Here is a 23206-nt window from a genome sequence, read left to right on the forward strand (position 1 = left end):
GTGCCTCCCAGGAGGGCGGCTGGTCTTGTTTGCTTTGGAAGGACGGTGGAATGGGGTCCTTACTCCAAGAACACTGGATACATTTGTCCAGCCTTGATGATGAAATGAGCTATTTATGAAAAAGCACCATAGGACAGTAATGTGTCACTCATGCGCATACTTCTTACACAGTATTTTTAATGGTGACCTTAATAAACATTTTGACTCCCACCTGTAGATACAAAAATGCAGTGCTTTACAGTTTGAATCACTGGCAGTAGCGAGCCAATCACACAGCATTACTTTCTGTATTAGTTATCTCTGAAGAATTACCAATGGCGAATCTGAATGTAAAAATAGCTGATGACTGTTTGTTTCATCTGTCTGTTACTTGACACCGCATGGTTATTCCAATACGTATGTTTGCCTCTTCCCCACCATGATCTCCGTTTGGTTTCCCCTTGCCTGATAACTATTTAAATACATTTTACTAACTTTGGATTCCTTGCTCACTTCGCTTCACCTGGCTGGGCAGGTCTGCGAGGGCTCAAGGGTTAGCTCCTCCACTTTTACTATTTTATTTATTTTTCAGTGCTTGTTTCTATTAAGATAACCATGTTCAGAAGGAGAGTCTGAAACACATAAATAATGGGACGTGCTAATAGTAAGCAGGCTGCTGTAAAATGTGCTGGGGCTTTTACTTAAGGGAAGAAAGCGCAGCACTGCACTGTCCCTGATCAGGAAGCTGGAGCACAGAAGGTAAGGGGGAAGTGTATGGGTGTTTTTAAAGCAGGGAAATGAAGAATGGTGGTGTCTGAGTGTGTGAATGTGCGTGCACTCAAGGATCAGTTGTGTACTTGATCAGATAAGAGAATTTAAACAGCATTTATATCTTTTTTTTTTCAGTGATTAGAGGTGGAAAGTCCTTTCATGTTGTCCAGCTTTTTTCTGCTCTGAAAAATGCAGGATTGTCTCTGAAAGTCTGTGTGTGGAAAGAGACATACATATAGATTTGTATGCAGTGATTACTTTTTATGACACATAATTGTTTGGTAAAGCGTTATGATGTTTTTAAAAGACCACTAAATTGCTACAAAGCTCCATTTAATTGTCCTCCGCACTGTGCTGTAAGCAACTTTAAGCAAATATACATTGATTTTATTTTCCAGATGATTTCCTGCCTACAGATAAGATACTCTTACAAATTTTAGTGATTTGTATAGGGGTTTGAAGGCATTTTTATTTCCTTTTTTTGGAACAAATAGGAAGAGAATAATTTAAATATTTTATAGACTAATTAGTATGCTACGGAGCCTGAAAAAGTAAAATAGTTCAAATACCTAGGCAGTGCTAAGAGGCCACTATAAATGACTGTGACTATGACTTGTATCCAATTTTAATCAGTGGAAAATTTCTTAAATGGCATAAGCTTTTCTGAGTCCAGTTGTTGCAGAACTTCTTAATCTGCCATCCCAAGGAACTGCATTTTATTAGCCTAGCTGCAGAACTCAGCAGCAAAGTAAGAATAGAAATAATTAAAATTGAACTTGAGAAGCAAAACTGCTTGTGCTTTTTTAAATGGCCTGTGAACAGGCAATCTGATTAAATCTGAATAGGGAAAAGTGTTCCAGCAGCAGGCCAAAGTGACTGGTTCACACTGACTTTGTACAGTATCAGCTAGAGGGTTCCTCACTAGTCCTCTGCCATTGCTGGGAGGGAGGCTGGGGAGAAGAAAAAGTGAGAAGAGATAAGAAGGAGAAATAAGCTTTCTGGACACAATCAAAGCCCATGGATCTTTTCCTTCACTTAGGCAAGGAAATGACCATGTAAAAAGCAAATACCCTCAGTTAAATGCTTGAAGGATAAGGCCTGTGGAAAATACTAACAAATAAAAGATTCCCAGTATATTGGAGCCCCAAAAGAACTGAATTTCTCCATCCTTCCATGCTTGTCACTAGGAAGGTATTTATGTACCTATTCACAACTTAGTTATCAAAACAGTTGTAACAGGCACTCACCAGTGAACTTGAGGGTCACAGCTGGGTAGAGGTATGCAGGTATAATTGCATCCCTGCACCGTAAACCAAAAGCACACGGAAATTTCACTCTGTAGCCTCTTATTCCTACCTGCTTCTCTGAATGTTTGTCTTGTCTGTGCTTGCATTACTAGACCTGTGCAAAAGGCCCATGAAAATGTAAATCCCTCGAACACCAGGAAACAAGCCAACTACCCTATGAGCCAGGTTGGGAGAAAATACCACTCATCTGTATCAGTCTTTCCTTTCTTTAGTCTAGCTGAGTTTACACACACAGAAAGTTGCTGGCAGAGGCAAATTCTGCAAGTGGTTTTTTAGCTGCAGGCGTTTTGCTGTACTGGCTTGCCTGCAGCCGGGGTGCCAGGTCACACAGAGCTTTGTCTACTATAAGCGATCGGGTGAGTCCATTGCTTTTAGAGCTAGCCTACATTGCTTGAGGTAGTGTCACATTTTGGGACCAGCAGTCTGCGAGCCAGCTGACAGGTGTGTGGGGAAAGGGAACATAGTGGGGGCTGCATGTGTGATAGGGGAACTTTACCCTTGAGGAAAGGTTGTCACTCTTCAATCAAGCCTGCATATGGTTTTGGGTGGGTCAGTAATTGCTTATACATACATATCTATAGGTGTATATATACATTTGTGTGTGTACTAAGCTTGGTGTTTTGTGACTATGTTGCTGCTCGCCAGGTTTTTATGGCTTTCAAGTGTGTATGGTCAGATAGACTGCCACTGAGACCCCTGTCCCTTGGCAGCCACAGAGAGAGAAACTGAGGCAGCATTGAAGCCATAAGAGGACAATGCTTTGCCAGAAGTAAGGTTTCCCTCTCTCTTGGGTTCCCCTGCCAAATGGTCCTCTTTGGACAGGCTTAGAAAGCAGATATTTAATTATAGTCCTAAGTTTCTTTGTCATCCATCTCCTGTGCTTGCAAATAATGATATACAAGAAGGCATTAGCTAGTAATGATTAATCTAAATCATCTGGTAACAGTCAGACCAATCTTCTTATGAGTCAAGCAGGTCAAATAGTGATGCATCTTTATTTTCAGTCTCTCACACAGCTACATCCCAGTAGTTTCAGGGATGCTTTCCGTGTTACTTACACACTATGTCTAAGGCTGTTTTGGGAACTGTGATAGGGCTATGACAGTCAGGTACATGAAGGCCACCTAACTCATACTTTCCACTTGGAAAAGATAGAGATGAAAATCCCTGCAATTTTTTGAAAAGTCTCTAAAAGAGATGCATGTTGTTACCATTTGGCTACACCTTAACAAGCAGAGTCAGCAAACAGCAGTATCTCGCAGTTTACAGCTACTGTAGATCCTCAGTCTCAGATGTGCCTCTGTCACCTTTACCTGCATCAGACATAAACTCATACCTTAAGGCCAGCTTGGCTTGCCCTGTCAGCTTTATTATAGGCCCTTGTACAATTCTGCACACTTCTGATGGCTTCTGTTCTGTTGAGATGTATTTCAGGTGTGTTCCTGTCCCCATCTTTTGTACGTATCAAAGCACAGGGCTCCATTGTGCGGAAATTGGAGCAAATGCTCAGGACTGTCTGGGATGTTGGTGAAGAAGCAGCAACGTACTTAGAGGGAACTGGGCCATGCAAGCCGCATCCAGGGTTTGTGCTGGGGCAGTGGGGCAGCATTCCTGATCATGATGTTGTTGTTCACTGAGACTCTTTGTTTTGAGTGATCTGCTTTGAAGTAGTGACATTAGGACTTAGTCTGTTTCTCCAAAATGAGAAATTATTCTTTCACCAGGCTTCTGAATTGAATGAAGCCATAGACAAGTAGCTGGAATCATCACTTGGGGTGTAGGGGAGAATTGAGGAGGAGGCCTGGGGGAAGAAGTGGTCGGTGACAGCACTGGGCTGTGGGTGATGCTATTGCTTGCCTCCAGGGTTCTTCAGAGGGTCTGGGTGGTCTGGAAAAGCACTGTGATGACAGCATCACTGAGGTTGCTGAGGGACTGATGCAGCCAGAGTCACCAGCCTATCTCTTAGGGAACAGGTGTGGATTCTGCTTAAAACTCTTGTTATTTTCCTTTCTGTCTTTTGCATGTATTCTTTACAGAATAATCACAAGAAATGCCTTAGCATGTGCATTAACTGTAAAAGAATGAGGAATTGCCTTGGGGACACACCATTAAATCATAACAATGAATCAATCTCTGCATAGGAAGAGGGAGTCTACATTTCCCAGGGGAAAAAAAAAAAACAAAAAAAAACCCCAAAAAACCCCAACAACTCCTGTTGCACAATGAAGAGAGAACTGGAAGGAGCTTCCATCTTGCTCAGGACAAGACCACTGTCCGGCTTTTGCCTCTCAAAAGGAGGAAAATACTATGGCCTCCAGAGAGAATACCTGGGGGGAAGGGTGGGTGGGCTCTCCCCTGCCCTCTCCAAGTCCTCCCATAGGTGGATAGCTCTCCCATGGCCATCTTCCAGACAGCAGGCAGGAGTAAGGCAAGACACAGATTTTGTCCTTCAGCTGGAACGGCTCTGTTATAATCACAAATGGTTGAGGAGCAGTTTGTCATCAGAGGAAAGATGTTATGTGAATGGATGGTTGTGTGCTTGAGTCGTATGCTCTGGTATGTATATAAGTGTGTATTTCCCTCCCCACCACACTGCTGGCTCAAGAACTGAGCTCCGTTGACTGCACTTGAAAGCTATAGCAAGTTGTAAGTAAGAAATAGCTCTAGTCCTGCAGTCTGAGCCAGAAAACTTTGAAAACCAAAGCCTCTACCTTCTCTTCCTCCCTCTGGTACATATACCTATTTGTCTTTGGAAACACAAGACAAGTGTTTCAGGATATTGCATGTCCCTAAATCCCATGGAATTCGTTGGGTGAGAAAACAACTTAGAACTTGAAACAATTTTGAATCTAGCACGTACAAATGGCTTGAATTCTTTTCTTTATAGAAAACAGATTCAGCAAAATCCTTGTCCAAACCTTGGAAATATCCAGAAGATATTAAGGAGCAGGTGAGACTACCAGTAAAAGAATAATACTTCTTTTCTGCAAACTTGTTATTTCCTGAGACTGTATCCTGTGTGAGTGGGTGTGGGTCAAATTCTCCTTGTCAAGAAACTTAAATGGTCTAAGTGTAAACTTGACAGTGCAGATGGTATCAGTGTGCTGGGGCTGATGAGGAGCACAGTGTAAGTAAGTGGGGGATGGTTTCAGATTCCCAAGCTGGAAAGAGAAGTGAGGCATGGCTGGTTGATAGTTGCTGATTTCCTTGTGTAGGTCACAGAGGAGAATACACCTGCTTCCCTCTTGTGTCTAACATATACTTGCTGTTATCATTACAATTTTTCCATGACAGGGGCTGGGGACTGTCTGGCATGCTCCTTTACAAGGCATCCAAGCCATTACATTTGCTTTCTTGACCATGTATTTTTCTTCCCTTCCCCCTTTGTCATCTCCTGGCTCTAGGCATTGTGATGCTGTGGTACTCTACAACTTTCCCTCTACTGTGGGAAAATCTCCTTTCTCCCACTCAGGAAATGAAAAGTCAGAAGCTTTCATCCTCTAAGCCTTGCTTGAGACTAAATGAAAGGAGATGAATACCTGTCTCATCAGCCAAAATCCTGTCAGTGCTCAGTGAGGGGGCTGCACCAATGCAACATCAGTTGTCACCTTGAACTAGTGAGGAAGGCTTGAGTGTTCATGATCTCAGAGGGATATAGGTATCAAGCACCTGAAGCAGAGCTGAGATCTTTGCAGTAAGTCCATCACCTGCAAATCTGGATGGATTTCACTATACAATATTATGCCAAGCTACAGCACCATACTTAGTTGAAGGGGGGTTTTTTTTGCAGACGCTCATCGTAAAGTACCATGTCTATGAAGGGCAGTGGGAAGGTACTTTTTTGCCTTAACTGACAAAGGTTAAGCTCTTATTGTGTGATTCAGAAAACAAAGATTTGGTTCCCTGCCCTGCCACAGATGCCCTGTTTGATCTTGGGCAAATCAGTCAGTTGAAGCTGGGCCTTAGCTACTGACCTGTAAATGAGACAGAAATCCTGCTTGCAGTGAGAGAGTTTGTAAGGATAAATAGCCACGAGGTGTTCATGTACCATATTACTGGGGAGCTGTATAAATATCTCAGTGTATAATGACTGACCTAGTTACAGACAGTGGCCTTTTCCAGTCAGACATTTAATGCCAAGAAATGCACTGTTTGGGTTCAGTTGCTTAGATGTCACTTGTCTGTGATGACTTCAGGTCATGAGAAGAGCACCATCCCTTTGCCTTGTGATTCTTGTAGACTTGTGCTGTTTGTCCAGTGCTGCACCTGCCCTTTGCCTATGTTAGTCATGTGCCTTTGACTTCCTCCATCATGTCTGCTTGTTATTGACTCTTCAAAGGCAGTGGATAGGTAGGGCTCAGGTAATGAAAGGACTGAACAAGAGTTGCAAGAAAGCCTCAGTCCAGATAGAACCCTTTCCGAGAGACATCTCGTTCTTCCAGACTTGACAGGCCTCTTGGTAGGACAGGGCATTTGGAGGACATTGGGAAAGGCAGTCCGGAGACCAGCTGGAAATAACTGTTGGGTCTTTGCCATTGAACGAGAAAGGGAAAGGTTGAGAGACTTGCCATGATTCTCCATAGCTGTTGCAGGCAGTCTCTATTCCTCCCATTTTTCTTCACATGAGGTCTTCATCTCCCAGTACTTGAAGCTTTGTGGTCTGAGCTGAAGAGGTAAGCGTTCCAGCTGGGGCCTCGAAGAGGTTCACATCCTTTGGGGAAAGGACACAGAGCAGGATGTATAACACACAGTCATTAGCTAGGCACACTCCTTCCTTGCATTCATGCTTCCACCAGGTTGTACTGACCTTCCTTGAGCTGTGAGTCTGATGAGTCTCCAGTTCCAGCTCCCATGGCAACAGATGCACTAGCTTCAGTAGAGCTCACTGGGAGAAAAAGACTTCAGCTGTCTTTTCGGGGAAAAAAAAAAAAAAAGTTTGATTAAACAAATAAAATCACAATCATATTCATTTTAATGACATTTCCCCTAGAAAGACAATTGGAAATTAATTTTTTTTTATCATTTGAAATACTTACTTAGGGAAATTTCAAAACAAGATCACACTCTCTGTTGCAATACCATCAGAGTATTGTTTGATGTGGAAAATAAAATGAAAAGTTTCACTTAATATTAAATAGCATACACCCTCTCTGACTTAAGGACAGTAAAAGTATACTATTTTAACTATTATGGTATATACTACATGCTGCGTCTCATGGCCTATAGTGTAAAAATAGTGAAAAAATCTGAAATGAAAAGATTTTTTAAAAAATTCTGAATGAAACTTTGAAATTTCTAATTTAATTTTTCTCCAGAATCTTTATTCCATGTGAAATTTCAAAAACAATCTAAATGAGAACATCCTCCCATCACACACACACACACACAAACACATTTCCAAAAGATTATATTGTCCACAGGATGGCAATTCAGATTGGCAGACAGCTCTGCTGGTCCGGTCTGGGACTGCACAACATCTACCACACCACTCTTAGGTCTAGGTATTCTAGTTAATATTGCAGAAAAGAGAAAAATTACTTTATTCCAAATGCACTGCTATTCTCAGTGGTGAGTGATACAGGTTAGAAAATCAGAATTGTCCAGAGGACATGATTTGGTGGCATAGCAACATGGTATTGGTTCCAAATCCTTTTCCTTCACATGTTGGTCTGAATGCCATGTGGGGGTGAGGTTTGGCTCTTCAGAGATGTTGGATTTCACTTTACTGTGGTTACAGTTACTTATGTAGCCTTCTGGATAATGCACCAGTGTTGGCTTAGGAAGTAGATGTATTTAAAGTCACCAATTCTGTTCTCAGTTATTCTACTGACGTCAGTAAAATTACTCTAGATTTATATCAGTGTAACTGAGAACAGAAGTTGGCCCAAAGTCAAGAACAGTCTCTCCTCTGGCCCAGGACAAGCTATTCGAGACACAATTGCTGGGCCAAATCCTCAAGAAGAATGGACCCAGTCTACACTGGTTTGGTGCAGACACATGGTTCCTTCACCTTGCTTTCCAGTGCAATGATCAAAGATCTGATGCTGGAATAGCTGAGGTCACCTTGTTCTACGCTAGTCAGTTCTGTCAATATTTGGGATCTTCACCCTAAGCTGGACAGATCCAGTTCTCCACCCTCCAGCAGCTGGAGCACGTATTTGTATTTGAGCAAAGTGGTTGCCCTTTCCCCAAGCAGGAGAATTCACTTTGGCTGCCCTTTATGACCACAAAGTATAGATGAAAGAGATCTTGCTGGGTGAGGGAAATGGGGGCTTGTGCTAATAGCTCTCGTCTTAAGAGCATCTTAATCCAGAAGTTGCCTTTCTTGACAGTTCAGAGAAATGTGGCTGGAGCACCACTGTCTCTCTTGCCAGGTTGTGATCCTCCCCCCAGTCCATGTGCCCCAAGGGCTGCTCAGAGATGCAGTGTGGCTGGAGCAGCCCAGGCAGCAGGACAGATCAGAGAGAGCATTTGGCTCCGATGCAGCCCCATATGACCAGCCCACACACCCTTGGCAGTCCAAGCAGCCCAGTACAAGGGATGTTTGGGTATTCTACACCAGACTACAGGGGTTCTTCATTTCTCCCAGACATCCTTCTGGCTCCTTGTCTCTGACAGGGACTCACAGGGTGACCTTTAACTCCCTGACACCCTTTTGTCTGTTTTCCTAAATACGCAATGAAGACAGCAGTACTGTGATCATTGACCAACAGCAGCACACTCAATAGCCTTTCACAAACTGATCACTGCTGCCATGCAGTATTTTCTGGCGATATCCAAGAGAGCTCACTGAGCCAGCCCCGCTCAGGCTAGCGACAAGCTACCATCAGCTGGGAGCATTGTCTTAGCCTGATGACACACAGCTGAACAGGCCTGTTCCCATCCAGCCCTCTCATCTGACTATGAGCAACAGTGTGTGCCATGAACAAACATGCACCTGTACAAAAAAGTCATCAATTCATTAGGGATTCTCCTATTTTCCATGGTAAGAAGGACTAACTATTCATTGTCATGATGACCCCTTGGAAGCCCAAAGCAGTGGCATGTGTGCAAGTAGAACATGCCACTGCATAAACCTCAGCCAGCAGTCACCATAAGGCTCTGAGTTTTGGGCTGGAGCTCTGGATGGATACCATATAGAAAGTACCACATGAAGAAACCAGCTTACAAAGATTAAAAAAAAAAAAATAAATAAACCTTCCCTCCTTCTCCCTTCTCTTCCCATCCTCAAGGGGAATGCAGTGCTGCTGACTTCAAACTGCTATGCAGCTCCCAAGGGCTCTGCCAAAATGCCACTGCGATGTCTCATGGCACAACATTTCAGCCAAATACCAGCCCAAGGGGAGTGGGGGAACCAACCGGCCCTTTATATATTGCAGCAGCAGTGATGTCACACACTCCAGCGAAGTTTGCTGGTTTGCCCAGCTCCTGTCTAGTGAAAAAAGTTGACATTAAGTCTGTGCCAGCCCAGGAATAGTCTCTGTAATTTAACCTCCTCATCACAATTTGTTAGGCACTTAAGAGAGCCACTGAAAAAAGCCTCCTATTTAAAAGAGAGGGGAGGTTGGTCTCTGATTAAGCTCCTTGAAATCTGTACATTCATGCAAGCTTTTTCAGTAGCTAGTATCAGATGATGTCTACTGCAAACACCTCACATGTTTCTCAGCATTTCCCAGGCAGTTCCAGATGTGCAGCATTGCTTTCCTCTGTCTTGAAAATAGACTAAATTCAGACATCCTTAAATGTTTGAACCAGCTGAAACCTGACCTCAGCTCAAACACTGCACCTTGCTTGCTGGCTGCCATGTTTGTCCAAAAAGCTAAAGAAATGGGACTTTACCGGATTATTAAACCAGCCATGAACAGCCGCTTTGTCCAAGTTCAGAAGTTGTCATCATATCTATACAAGGGATAGCTAGATCAGTACAGTGCTGCTGTTTCCATCCAGTCCCAGTAGCGATCTGCAGTTTGAACACTTGGTGTAGATACAGCTTTTCCAGCTTGAAACATTACATTGCCCAAGTACCAGTATTATGGCCAGGCAAGACAAGGATCTTCACAAGGGTTTCAGAGACAGTGACAGTGGCTATTCTTTTTTTTAATCAGTGGTGCTGGGTTGTTTTTGTAACAGTGACACCATCTAGGAAAATAATTGCTGAGATTACATCATGATCTCCATGTTTATTGCTACCCTACTCACTTTTCAGCAAATGTTCTCAGTTTACAAGGGACAAGATGTTTCTTCAGACCTCTGTCCATGAGATCTGAAAGCCAAGCTTCCTCCTGGTTCAGGCACCACCACCAATAAATAGTGATAAACATTGTGCTGCTGGAATTTAGTCAACAGCCCCATTGATGAATGAGCCAGAACGAAATCACCATCTCCCACGGCTGTGTTGGCTTTGCAGAGTTAAGAGTATCACAGAAGCAGTAAAATTGTAATTTAACCTCTGAGCAAAGAGATAACTGAGTACACGTCTCTGCAATGAGGATGCTCTTTTACATTTAGATGCAACCAGACATAGCATTGGGGTTTTTTTCTTTGCTTTTACTTTTTTTTTACTCAGACATCTTAAATGGACCACAAAAAGCTCTGATTGGTACAGGCTTGTCCCTAAGCTAACACTGATACCTGTCCTTCCTCAGGTAAGGTGTAGGAGACCATCGCAGCAGCTGAGCCCTTGTTGCCACTTTTGCCAATGTGTTTTGAATACCACAGGCTGTCACAAAAGTTTCCTTAGAGCAGACCCTTGCTTCAGGAAAATCTGCTGTATCTACACCTATGTGCATTACCTCAGGGCCAGGCAGTTCTTGTAGGAAATGGATATATTCTTGCAAAGATTGAGCAAACTAGCCTGAACCTTGAGGGTCCCTACAGCAAAAGGACAGCAGCAATGCATGTTCACAATAGCTGAGCTTTCCTTTAGCATCTCCTGACTCTGGTTCATGCATGGAAGCAAAAAGTTATTTTGTTTACTGTCCTTCACCATCCCAGCTGTCCACCCTTCTTCTCTTTTACAACAGGGGTAGTGAAAAGGCTGGACTTTTAAACCTCAGCTGCGTTAGTTCCCAGTCCATCAGATTGGCATCTGTCTATACTTGTTGGCAGTAGGAAGTCATATACAGGGGGAGTGGAGGCACACATTTTCCTCCGCAGTCCCTCTGAAAGGGTGGCACAGCAGGGAGATAGTCAGCAGCAGGGAAGAAGTCATCTGGCACAGCCCCTCATTTTAACCTGGAGATGTCACCGAGCCTTTGCAATGGGCAGACTGCCAGGAAACCATTGCTCACTCAGCTGTTAGTCCCTGCTGAGACTGCCAGAGAGTGCTGGAGTCTGTGATAGTTGTTTGCTAGAAACCTGACTGCACTCCGCAAGCTACCAAATCCTAAAGATATCTGGTTATTATCACTCTGGGATGGATACCTGTCTCTTTTGGTAAGAAATCCTGTAAATGACTCCTAAAATGGTTCTAAAATGTGAAGGAACAAATAAATGAATGAATACAGCATGAGACAACCTTCAGATCATGCAAACAAATGTCTTTGTTTTCAAATTGCAGAGTTCACTTAAGATCAAAAAATGCTGAAGGTCAGAAACATCCAGCGACACTACTTCTGTGGAATCTACATTACTGGACTATTTCTACCTCCTCACTAAAGATGGTCAGAAATGAAGCCAATACAAACATGAGAGGGAGTTCTAAAGATGAGAAGCAAAATTACATGGCAGGTATGTACCTGTACTTCCCGCTCATATAACTGTTAAGAATCAAACCCGAGTGGGATGGCCTTTCATTTGTCTTCTCTTTTTTTCTTGCTGCATTATACACAGATATGTATGTGCAGTGGGGAGAGTGAAACTCACTTTTGAAAAATCTTTGTACAAAGCAAAATGGAGAAGCTCTATTAAGCTCATTTTATTTCTGGTGTAAATCTATTGTAGTTCTGCATAAGTCATTGGAATTGTATGGCTGGAAGGACAGAATCGAGATTCACTATGATACTTTGAGTCTAGAAATAGGTTGGCTGAGGTTTTTTTTAAATAGAAAAGGAAGACAAAGAGTCTTTTCATTTGAAGCAACAACTGAGCCTGAGTAATCCAGCTGATTAAGCCCAGTTCCTCTGACTTTTCATACTTTGACCAACACTGAGTCACCATAGGGAAAAACGTGCCCTTTCCAAGAGTCTCACTGAGATGGGCCAAAGTGGAATCATGGATCTGGACATCTGGAGGGGCTGAAATCTGGATTTCATTGCTCAGTTCTACAGTGGATACAAGCTTGAGATGGAGGCAGCTTCCACTTGTACAGAAGCTAGAAGTTGCTGTAGATGTGAACTGTGGTGTTTCAGCTCATCACATGTTCATGATGCACTTGCACTAGGAAATGGAGAGACAGATAAGACTTTCCTTAAGGAGTGAGTTTTAGTTGACTCTTGAATATGCTTTTAAACTGAGTGTCCCTGCAGTTTAGTCAATACCCTGCTCAAGCCCTTGAATGTGAGAATAAGTAGCTAAAGACTTTACAGAGTAAACTTTAAAGAGTTTTAGTGTATAGATTTCAAGTACAGCTGAAGGGTCTATTTTGCTTTTATTTGTTTCATCCAGAGATTCCCCCATCCGGTCTTCAGACTGATGTGGAGATAGACAAAAAGCACAACGCTGTGGGCCCTGACTGTGCATCATAATCGGGGATAAATGGAAGGCTGTGATATTTTATAACTGTGTTGAATGGGTTACCTTTTGCTCTCAGCGCTTCTGGAACTGAAGCCAAATGCTCCCTGTGCTCCTTTAGTGGCTCTGCTGGAGTCCCCTAGGCACTCCTGCCTTCTGCTGGCTAAGCTGATATTAGCAGCCTCTTCAGTTTCAACACCAATCCAACGGCATCTGGATACGGGTGGCTAAAGGATTTTACCCCACCAATATATGCTTGGAACATGCTAATGCACAGTAAATCCTCTTTACCTGTGGTGCCATTCTGCTTTCTCAAACAATGGTTCTGCTCAGGGTAATTGTCACAGCGAAGCTCCAGCCTGACACAACCAGGCTCATCTCTATAGACCTCATTTTCTGCAGTCATGAGCTAACACATGAGTGAGAATAGAATCTTCTGTAATAACTTTATTTTTCACAACTTATAGTTATGATGTCTTGCCAAGTAAGTTTTATGAACTTTTCTTTCATTTTTAACATAGTGTGCAATGATGTACCCAGTGACATTCTTTTTTTAAGTAAGTTTTGTCCCTTTTTATTACCAATTCTTCCTGGCCAAAAAATGGCTAACCTTCTTAGCTAAATACATGCACAGCACTTGGAAGTATTTATGGTTGGAGGTATGGAAAGGGAAGTACTTGAAATTTGGCTTTTATATCCTTGTTTAAGAGCCCAAGTAAAGAATCTGAGGTGAAACCACTTTTTTTAATGGCACTTTCCAGAAATCAAACTATCTACCATGAACTACTTGAATTGACCAAAATAACAATTATTTTTCATGTTGTTTATTGTGTTGCTAGCATCTTGTTTAGAATACATGTAGGAACAAATTAGGCAGTGACGAATATATCTGGAAAATGCTCTCTGTCTGATGGTGTTAGTATAGAAAAATGATAATTTATAATTTTGGCTTTGCAGAGAAGAAGGTTTCCTTCAGCTGTTCCATAAGATGAATCCATGTGCAGCAGCACCTTCTGGAGGAATCACTTTGTGCTTGTGAATTGCAAACAGCTGGAACCACCCCACGCAGTCATCTGCCTATTTGACGCTTGAAATAATTAATCCTTTGGATAATTCATTCATGACTCCCATGAACAATGCAGGGAAATAAGAAACATACAGAAGGACATAGTGACTCCTCAAGTATTGGGAGTCTCCTGGATGACACAGACAGAGAGGTGAGCAGCCTCACAGACCGGGCTTTCAAAAGTTTGTGTGTGGCAGAACTCGAAGACTCTTACAATGAACCAGATCTTGCCATTTCACCTGACTTTGCCCTCCAGTTCTCTGCTAAATTTCACCCAGCGACTTTAAACCATGCCATCAAGAAAAGCAACGTCTGTAACAATCTAACAACAAGAAACAATGAACATACAATATGGGCTTCCACATTCCAGCAGTTACCAAATTGTGCTCTGGAGGAGAAAAGGATTGCTAAAAATAACTCCTTTGCCACAGAAAGGAAAAAGCTGAATTTGCCAGTCCCTGGTCCAAGGAACAATAAACATGTTTCAAAAGTGTCCTCGTTGATTAAGACATTTGATAAGACTGCAGACCAAGGGTCAGGAGGTTCCCTGATAGCCATTAAGCAGCCCATTAAGAATAGCTTTCAAAAATGTAAATTAAATCATGGAAATGATATGGCTTGCTGGGATGACACAGACATTTTAAGCATCCACAAGGAACTTTCTGAACTTTCTGAGGCTGGTCAAGGTAGCCACTGTCTCAGTGGCAAACACGAGCCACAGAAAAGACCTAATAAAATAGACCTGAGTTATTGTGGCTCTGCTGGTTATTATCCTGTGCTGATTGAGATGTCAAAAGTAGCCAAGTCAAATTTTTCCCGTTCTTCTAAGAAGGCTTTAAAAAACAGAAGTATGAAAGTTAATGAGCCAGCAAAAAAAGGTAATTTTCTTCACAGTGAGAACAGTGCTTTTGAATCATGGAATGTTCATCATAAAAAACTGACTGAAAAGGAGGAATTTGTTGATATAAAAATGAAAAAGGAAGGTCTTACATATCTGGAAGAAGCACCATTTGTTAAAGGATCCCACACACGTGAACATAAATTGCCACCTGTCAAGACCACTGTAGCCAAGAAGCAAGAGAAAGATTTTCAGATTAAGCCACCTCCACCAGAAGCTGCTTTCAACATCCCTCTCTCAGCTGTGTATGTTCCTGAGGGCCCTCTCCCTTCAGAAACTGAACTTCCTGCTGCTCTTCCCCCCGCACCCCTCCCCAGGATCCACGCACAGCAGGGTCCCCCTCGGCCACCCCCTGTCCCGCAGGCGCTTCCTCTTCCAACCCCCACCCAGCAGGGCCATCCCCCAACATCCCCTACCCCTGAAGCCCCTCCTGTGCCACCACCCCCAGTGCCGGCTCAACTTTCCCCCCCTGCCTTGTCCCAAGCCTCCATCTCACCCCAGTCCACGACCCACAGGATGTTTTCACCCTCACCCATGTCTCTGGCACCCAGCCCGCCTCCACCGAGACCCCTGGCCACCTTAACTGAAGAGGAGGCCCTCAGTCCCCAACTGGGCAATACCTGTCCACCCTGGAGGAGACAGAGGACTACAAAAGGGGCAGCGGAGAGGAGACACACCTCAAAGGAGAAGTTCACAGCCAGTGATGAGACGTGCTCATTGTCCGAAAAGGCGACTGGTGCTGAACCTGGTCTGGACGTGACTCCTCTGACTAAACAGGTAAACTCCCCTGGATCAATCAGTCCCTCTTTCAACATCACCGAACTCTTAACACCCATCATACCACCAAAACAGGAGGTGGACGCTGTTGAAAGTGAGCTGATACCGCTGACACCTCCTCCCACTGAGAGCACGCCATTGAGAGACCACGAGGGGAGCACATTTGGTGATTACAGGTCTCGGGATAGTTACAAATCGAAAGCGTCGAGTCTGTTATTCAACTTGAAGGATGTGCGTAAATGTGTTAAAAGCATTTATACCCCTTCTCCCCTGTTAAGGGCTTTGGAGGAGAAAAATAAAACTAGGGAAAATATACAGGAGAGTACAAAAATTAATCCCTCACTCTTGACTTTACAAGAAAAAAGTAACAAAAATATTGCAGAGAAAGATGAATCGAGTGATATGACCTCCATATTGTCTGGCAGTGTTCACGAAAAGGACAATAAAACTGATGTAACTGGACACTTTACAGACAATTACCTGACTCTGAGTTCACCCCAGACAACAGCGGACCTTTTATTTTACCGAACTGGAGACAACTTGCAGCAAGACGATTCAAAACTTGAAGATTTAGTTCAAACCACAAGGGATAATGAAAACTTCCCCTTGTTCAGACATGAATCAAATGAACCTGATTTAAGAAAACATCTGCAGTATCCAGCACTGAAACCATTCAGCAGAGACAAAGCAGATGCGACAGCTGGGCAGCCCATGCAAAATCCCAGTGTCCAGGGTGAGGAAAATGAGAGACAGGCTGCTATTCAGAATGAAAATTTTGCCTTCAAAATTCTCCCAAACCAACTCTCACCAGCAGAGGATGTGCCTTACAGTGCCACCCAAACCAATATGGTGGTACCTGGCCATGAAGCAGAAGGCAAAAGAAGCACTAGTTCTTCGGAGCAATCTTTTGTTTCCACAGTAGAGCAGCCACTTCAGGAGGAGCCATTTCCACCAGTGCCCCTGATGCAGAAGGCATGCTCTCAAGAAAGCCAGAGGACTAAGAGTGAAATGGGTGCAGACAGTAAGAAAAGCCACAAGGAGAGAGGGAAAGAGGTTGGGGAAGATGAACTGCAATATTATGCTTGTATCAGCTCTGGTACTGGTGCAGCAGAGAAGAGAGAGGGGAAGGTTACTGGGAATGAACAGAGGAGTGTGATGAAAGAGAAACTAGGGAGAGAGAAAAGGGAAGAGGCCAACAGCACGGATTCTGCTTCCAACAGTATAAGGGACACATCCATCCCCAGGTCTGAGGAACCACAAACACCACCATCTTCAAGCTCAACCAAACCCAGTTTGTTTATGATTAAAGATAACACATTCAGGTCACCTCAGGTAATAAGGGCTGTCAAGCTGCCCCTGTTCAGGTCCTTTTCCCTGGATGATACAGTGAGCAGCAGTTATAAGGAAATAGAAAGTAGGTTTATGCCCCCAGCAGAGCACATCAAGCAGCACGGAAACATGTTGCGTGCCCAGGAGGTAGGCTGGTCAGCATCGAGGCACAGAGGGCAGCAGAATGTGAAGGATGGAGAAAAAGACAGTGGGAAAGAGGCCAGAAAGCCTGGATCTACTTCAGCAACACTGGATCCCAGCCTTCTGGAAGACACAGAGAGCTTTTCATTAGGGAAGCTGATGGAAGAAGATGAAGAGACTTGTGCTTTGTTAAATAAACTTGGGAAAATGAATGAGGAACGCATGTGCAGGAAAGAGAAGCCCCAGACTAGGAAGGCAAGACACAGCTTAACACAGCCAAATTTGGGTCTGGAAAATGAGCAAGCACAAAACAACCCCAGCTATCCTGCAGAAAGAAAGATGAATTACTTCAAGAATCATCATTTATCTAATCGCAGAGGTGGCTCTTGTGCAAAAAAAATAATCACTAGGGAGAAAATTTCCCCTGTGACTGGCTCCATATCAGAGGACCACATGTATTCTCCTGTACCCCATGAAGCTTTAGAGGATGTCTTACATACAGAAGGTGCACCGGTTTTGTTAGACAGTCTTGCATGCTCTGCTGTTACAAGCCCCAGGTCAGGCAGCACAATGCACTCTCTTGCTGCCAGTTCATCGTCAGACAAACCAACAATTTCTGGCCTTAGAGAGACAGAGGATGTTATAAACCCTGCCTTGCTGAACATGGCACTAAAAAGCCAAGCTAATATGTCTGCAGAACAGATACTTGATTCAGCACGGAGGAATCTGCTTTCCAATTCTGCAGGGGAAGCTGAGAGACTGGAGCCCAGAGGACTTGGGGAGAGAGCAGCAGGCAAGCCTCCTGCTGTGCCACCAAAAACAGAAAAGGCTCTGCGGCGGGCCAAAAAGCTGGCAAGCAGGAGAAAGAAAATGCAAGAGCAGCAGAAAAAACATCAGACTGAGTACACAGATGCTGTAGGGAGAAAGCCTTCTCATTCTGGACAGACACTAGCATCTCCTTCACCCTTGGGATATTCTCCTCTCCATCCTGCCCCTCACTCAACTTTTACTCCCACAGAAACCAGTACAGGAAGACCCAGTGGTGCATCAGCAGTAAGCCCTTCACCCTCTTCAACCCAGCGTAAACTCCTCCAAGACCCTGACTCTGGTCAATACTATGTAGTTGATTTACCAGCTGAAGTTAATTTAAAGACATTTTATGACCCAGAAACTGGCAAATATGTTCAAGTTTCAGTCCCTTACTCAGAAGGAAACTTACACCAACCCCCCTCTTCAGAAATTATGAATTCTCCCTATGCCTCCTATCCTAGAGTGCTGCCTTTACCAGCTACATCTGTAGCAGTGCTGAAGTCACCTTCTCAGCTCTCTGAACCTACCTGGTTAATGCCAGCTGTACCAGGAGAACCAGCTGAACTACCTGAAGATGGCCAGCAGGATTACAGATACAGTGAAGCTGTGGATACTCAGGCCTATGTTGAACCAGCCTCTTACTCCTACAGTCAAGACACTGAAGAAACTCAAGTTCGCTTAGGAAAGGACACGAGCCCAACCCCAAATACTGACATAGTGTCTCTCACTGAGTTAGATGATTTTGCTGCTGAAGGAGTATCTTGAAAGCTGAAGTAACAAAATATGCCAGCTAGTGTTTTTAAGAACTGTTTGGACAGACACATGCACACAAAAGCACATGCAGATTTGATGTTTGTACAACACTTTATGTCTGAATCTCATTGTGGTTTGAGTGGGAAGGAAAACGAAAGCTGACCATGAAAGATGCAAGGTGATGATCACTCTGAAGAAGAGTGAAATTGAGCAAGCACCAAATTATCAGTGAGATGAAGGGGCAATGCCAGCTAAACAAATAAATACGACAGTATGAAGCCACTGCTTGCTGCTGCTGCTGCTTTGCCATTATGGTGGCTGGGATTGCCAAAGCAAGTGTCCTTTTGCACAGATGTGTTGCATGATATATGATATGAAGTAAAACCTATGACACCATCCTGTCCATCCTATGAGACCTAGGACAGATGCCGCATCTACTAAACTTTCCTCACTCACTGCCTTTGAACTATATCGACATGTAGAAAGCATATGGCTACAAATATGCCATAAACCCAAGATTCATTTTTTGCACACATTGATCGCCCAGATGTTATTGACAAGAAGATTGTATACTGGATGAACAATACAACAGCTGCGTCAAAAAACATTTAAACAACCAGAATACAGTTGCAGCTGCTCCAAATAAGTTCCCCTAGAGTCAGGGATTATTTATAATGCAGCTTAAAACTTCAACTTATCTTGATGCTTGGCCCGAGATATTTTGGTAAGGAGCAAGGTTGAATGAAATCTCATAACAGTATTTAATTTTTTGTTAGGATGAGAAGATCTTTGCTTATTATAATTGAAATGCTTTTCATTTTGTTTTGTTTTCAGACTCCCACTGAAATACAATGCTACCTTTTAAACCCTGAAAAACATACCTAATTTAGGTCTTGTGAATTCTTTGATTTAAAAAAAAAAAAGAAGAGAGATAAAAAACATCCAAAGTGTTAAATTTCTAGAAAAGTGTTTCTTTGGATTATCACTTTTCTTTGAAAGATCTGTATCAAAATATCACTCATCCTTGCATAAGCTCTTTTTTATCATCATAGATAATGAGGGAACCTTGGTGAAAAGATGGAAAAATTGAATGTAATGTGTCTGCTTATAAATATCTGTATTTGGAGTGTTGGTTTACTTTGTCTCATTTTCATACTGTTCTTCCCAATTAAAACTGAAGTGCAGGAGATCTAAGGAAGAAATATATCTGCCTTTCAGCCTGATTCACACCTTAGGCTATTTTTACAGGATTGTTTTCAGTGAAGTGACTCGACTTCCTGAAAAGAAAGGGAAGAACCAGACCTTTTGTTAATAAATACGACATGGAGATGGGACACAGGCACTGCTTCACTCTCCCAGTTTTAATATCTATGATAGAGGTTTTCTTCAGTAAATTCTTAATTTCCCAGCACCAAGGCTGCTCAGGACACAGACCAATGCTTGGTGGTTTGATTCCTTCCCTAACTTGAACTCGGCTCCCAGCCTTCCTCCATCCCTGACAAGAGCCATACATTCAGGACCTGTCCTGATCCCACCAGACACTTCCTTTCATCAATGCTATTTGCTAAGACATTTCCCTTAGAGGGGCTAGACAAACACTAAAGACATCTCTTTGTTGATTTCAGTGGGGTTTGGATTTGGTCTTTAATGGTTTCCTAAGGTTCATTTCACCTGTTATGCAGAGTTGTGTCAGATTTGCCATTTTGTGATTTGGCAGGGATGGTTGCAGCAGAGGTGTGGGGTGGAAATGGAGAAGCTTGTACTGTTTTGGTTTGGGTTTTGAGCACATTCAGCCAAATGTTCATATCTGAATAAACAATTATTGTTCAGTCTCTACCCTTGAAAGTTTTCAACACCTGGCTGGATAAAGCCCTGAACAACCTGGGCTGGCCTAGAGCTGACCCTCCTTGAGCAGGAGGTTCATCCAGAGACCTCCTGAGATCTCTTGCAGCCTGAATTATCCTATGATCCTATTCTGCAAACATTAAAATTTTTAAACCAACTGTGACTTGGAAGTCAGAAAATGCAGTCTCCCCTGGGAAAGGGCTCATTTAGAAAGAAATAAAGAATTTGAAAATCAAGGGTGTTTCAGGAAAAAGAATAAATTTTCAAGTTGTTAAATTAAGGGAAATGGCCCCCTTTATGAATTTTTTTTCCTTTTTTTGGTCACAAATATTTTGCTAAACTGACACGGTGCCATTCATGTTGCACTTCTCTGTTGCTGTCACTGTATACAGCATAATGTCTATCCAGTATAGAGCAGAATGTCATCTACATGTTAAAATACAGATAAATAGATCTATTAAAGTTTTTCATGGTACATTTAGACAGAACCTATGTATCCTGAAAGTCTAGCAGAGCGTACAAGCCATTTTTGGGGGTTTTGTAATATTACAAAATATTTGTAATATTACAAATTTAAATGCCCTTAACAGCCACAAGTCAAGAAGTCAGCAGGCTCTCAGAGGACAGGATAAAAGCTTACTTTCCAAGGGGAGACTGTGGTTACAAATTATCTGTGCACAGATATAAAATAAATGGTAATCTGATAAGCAAAATATACAACTGCATTAAAAAAAACCACCTCTTTTTCCTTGGTTAACTGTAATTTGTTTTGTAGATGTGCACACTTCTCTTTCTGCACCCTTTTTTCAAGGGCCTTCTTAAACTCTTACTGTGGAGAATGGGATCATCCAATATACTACTTCCAGGTATGCAAGGAAAGCAGGTTACATTTTTACTCTACTGTGAAGGTAAACTGTAACATGGGCATCTGAAAAGGAGCCAGTCCTAACTTGGATACCAAATACATTTCAAGTAGGACTTCTTTATTTTGGCCAATCCTTTCTGCTAGCTTAAGGGAGCTGCATTCACAGTGAACTGTGTCTCTAAACATGCACATGTCCCAGAGGGAGTTTGACCTAGGGAATTTGTAGCTAAATGAAACAAACAGAACTGGGGAGTTTTCAAAACAAATATGAAAGTGGTTCTCATCATGTATCCAGAGCTTTCCCTAGCACACTTTGCCACAGGGAGTGAATGATATTATCAAAGTGTTGCTCCAGGTCCCAGCCTGGTACTGACTTCATTTGAGTATGAACCCACCAGGAAACCTGTCTCTGGTCTAGATCACACTTTTGGCCAACTTCTAGCTAGGCCATGGGAATATGTGTGTGTACAAACACACACATGCACACATATAAACAACTCTATATAGAGATATATAAAAATATATTTTGAATATATATAATACACCTATAAAACTGCTGTCTGCATATCAGTATAAGACAGCAGTAATGCCTGTGATGGTGAACACAAAATGTTTGTGTGTTAAAAGGAAGCCAAATGACATCTTTTCACATAACAAATATTCTTCTTTCCCTACCCTTTTCTGCTCATGTTTGTTGTGGTTTTTTTCCATTGCTGCTGTGGGAAACTATGATGGAAGAGGTCATTACTAGGCAAAATGACAGCTGTGAATTGACCTCTTTCTTTGGGGGGGGTGCTACGGGAAATGTGCAATAGTCATGAAAGCAGGTATAGGAAAGTACTGTTTTGTGATGCAAACGACAGTGACATTAAATCATAGGTTAAAGAGGTGTTGAGGCAAACTAAGCTGAATTCTGCCTTGCCAGCAGCCGGTGGTTAGGACTAAGGAGCACAGCAGGCTCTTTGCATGCACAGAAGCACAGCAGGCTGAAGGGAAGAGAGGGCCATTGCTTTCACTGCTCCCCTCTCCTGCACGTGGTCTTTTTTGCATGTTGCATTTCTTGGTGCCCTGAGGCTTGTTTACAGTGGTGCTTCTTCCTTGGCAGATGTGACTGAGGCCAAACCTGGCTTACAGGTCTTTGGCTCGAGGGTCAGAACTGCCTCCCTTCAAACCTCCTTCTCTTTCTGGGGCAACTGCAATACCTTCCAGTCCAGTTGGCAAATGGCAGCCTTGGACTGCCATCCTGCAGCCATGGCTCTGTCCCAAGAGCTCAAATTTCCTCCTGCAAAATGCTGGATTTGTTTTAGAGGGTGCAGTTTAATTGAAATGGCCTACATGCATGGATTTTTATGAGCTCCTCCTTGGGTATTCAGTGCCTTCCTAAGTCATCTGTCCAAGAAAATGTGTGTTATTGGCACGTTCCATTGATGTAACTGTATCTGCGAATAAGTAATTATTTATTAATTAATAAACAAAATAAATGAGACTTGTTTTACAATACTGAAATGACTTCTAGCCAGCTTTTTCATTTTAATTTTACCTCCAGTTATGCCAGCAGAAAAAGTCAACAACATGGAAGTGTGTGTTTGTGTGTGCATGCACGTGGTACACAATTAAAAGCTCTAGGAGATGACTGGATGCAGGGCTTCGTCCCCCTTCCTCCCTCTCCTAAAGAGAGGGAGCAGGAGCTGGCCAGAAACACCTTTGGCCCAGGACTCCTGCGATCATTCCCACCCCTCCCTGCTGTGTGAGGGCAGCGGTCTGGCCAGAGGACCCTGGGGATGTGGTGCCAGCACCCAGTCCAGCAGCACTGGAAGAGGATCACCTTCTTGCCACCACTCAGAGGACATCAGAACTTTTGCATTCCCTGTCCCCCATTCACCTGGGGGAAGTTACCAGGTGTGTAACTTGGTGTAACTTGTCCTTTTCATTACTAGCCAGTCCTGCAGACCATATGTCATCTCCAGTCTTGTCAGTGATGGTTTCACATTTTT

At 43.0% G+C, this 23206-nt stretch overlaps 1 protein-coding gene across 6 annotated transcripts; it reads left to right on the plus strand.

Moving 5' to 3' along the window:
* Positions 1–434: 434 nt before the first annotated feature.
* C11H10orf71 (chromosome 11 C10orf71 homolog) lies at positions 435–22721 on the plus strand. 6 transcript variants are annotated; one of them, XR_011326855.1, is made up of 6 exons: positions 435–738; positions 4945–5007; positions 11617–11786; positions 12663–13062; positions 13686–19226; positions 21123–22721. XR_011326855.1 is itself a non-coding variant. In XM_069796561.1 (2 exons), the coding sequence occupies exon 2, from the start codon at positions 13865–13867 to the stop codon at positions 18512–18514; it is 4650 nt and encodes a 1549-aa protein (XP_069652662.1). In that variant the 5' UTR covers positions 13266–13285; positions 13686–13864; the 3' UTR covers positions 18515–19691. The 6 variants fall into 6 exon arrangements, 1 of the variants encoding a protein (XP_069652662.1); XR_011326854.1 differs by lacking the exon at positions 12663–13062; XR_011326857.1 differs by lacking the exons at positions 435–738; positions 4945–5007; positions 11617–11786; positions 12663–13062 and adding an exon at positions 13266–13285 and having other exon boundaries at positions 21123–21213; positions 22318–22721.
* Positions 22722–23206: the final 485 nt, after the last annotated feature.

This window comes from Haliaeetus albicilla, chromosome 11, assembly GCF_947461875.1.
Source record: "Haliaeetus albicilla chromosome 11, bHalAlb1.1, whole genome shotgun sequence".
In the NCBI taxonomy this organism is placed as follows: Eukaryota; Metazoa; Chordata; class Aves; order Accipitriformes; family Accipitridae; genus Haliaeetus; species Haliaeetus albicilla.

Excerpts from the sequence above, each read along its gene's own strand:
- C11H10orf71 (XM_069796561.1), top strand. The coding sequence starts at position 13,865 with ATGCAGGGAAATAAGAAACATACAGAAGGACATAGTGACTCCTCAAGT.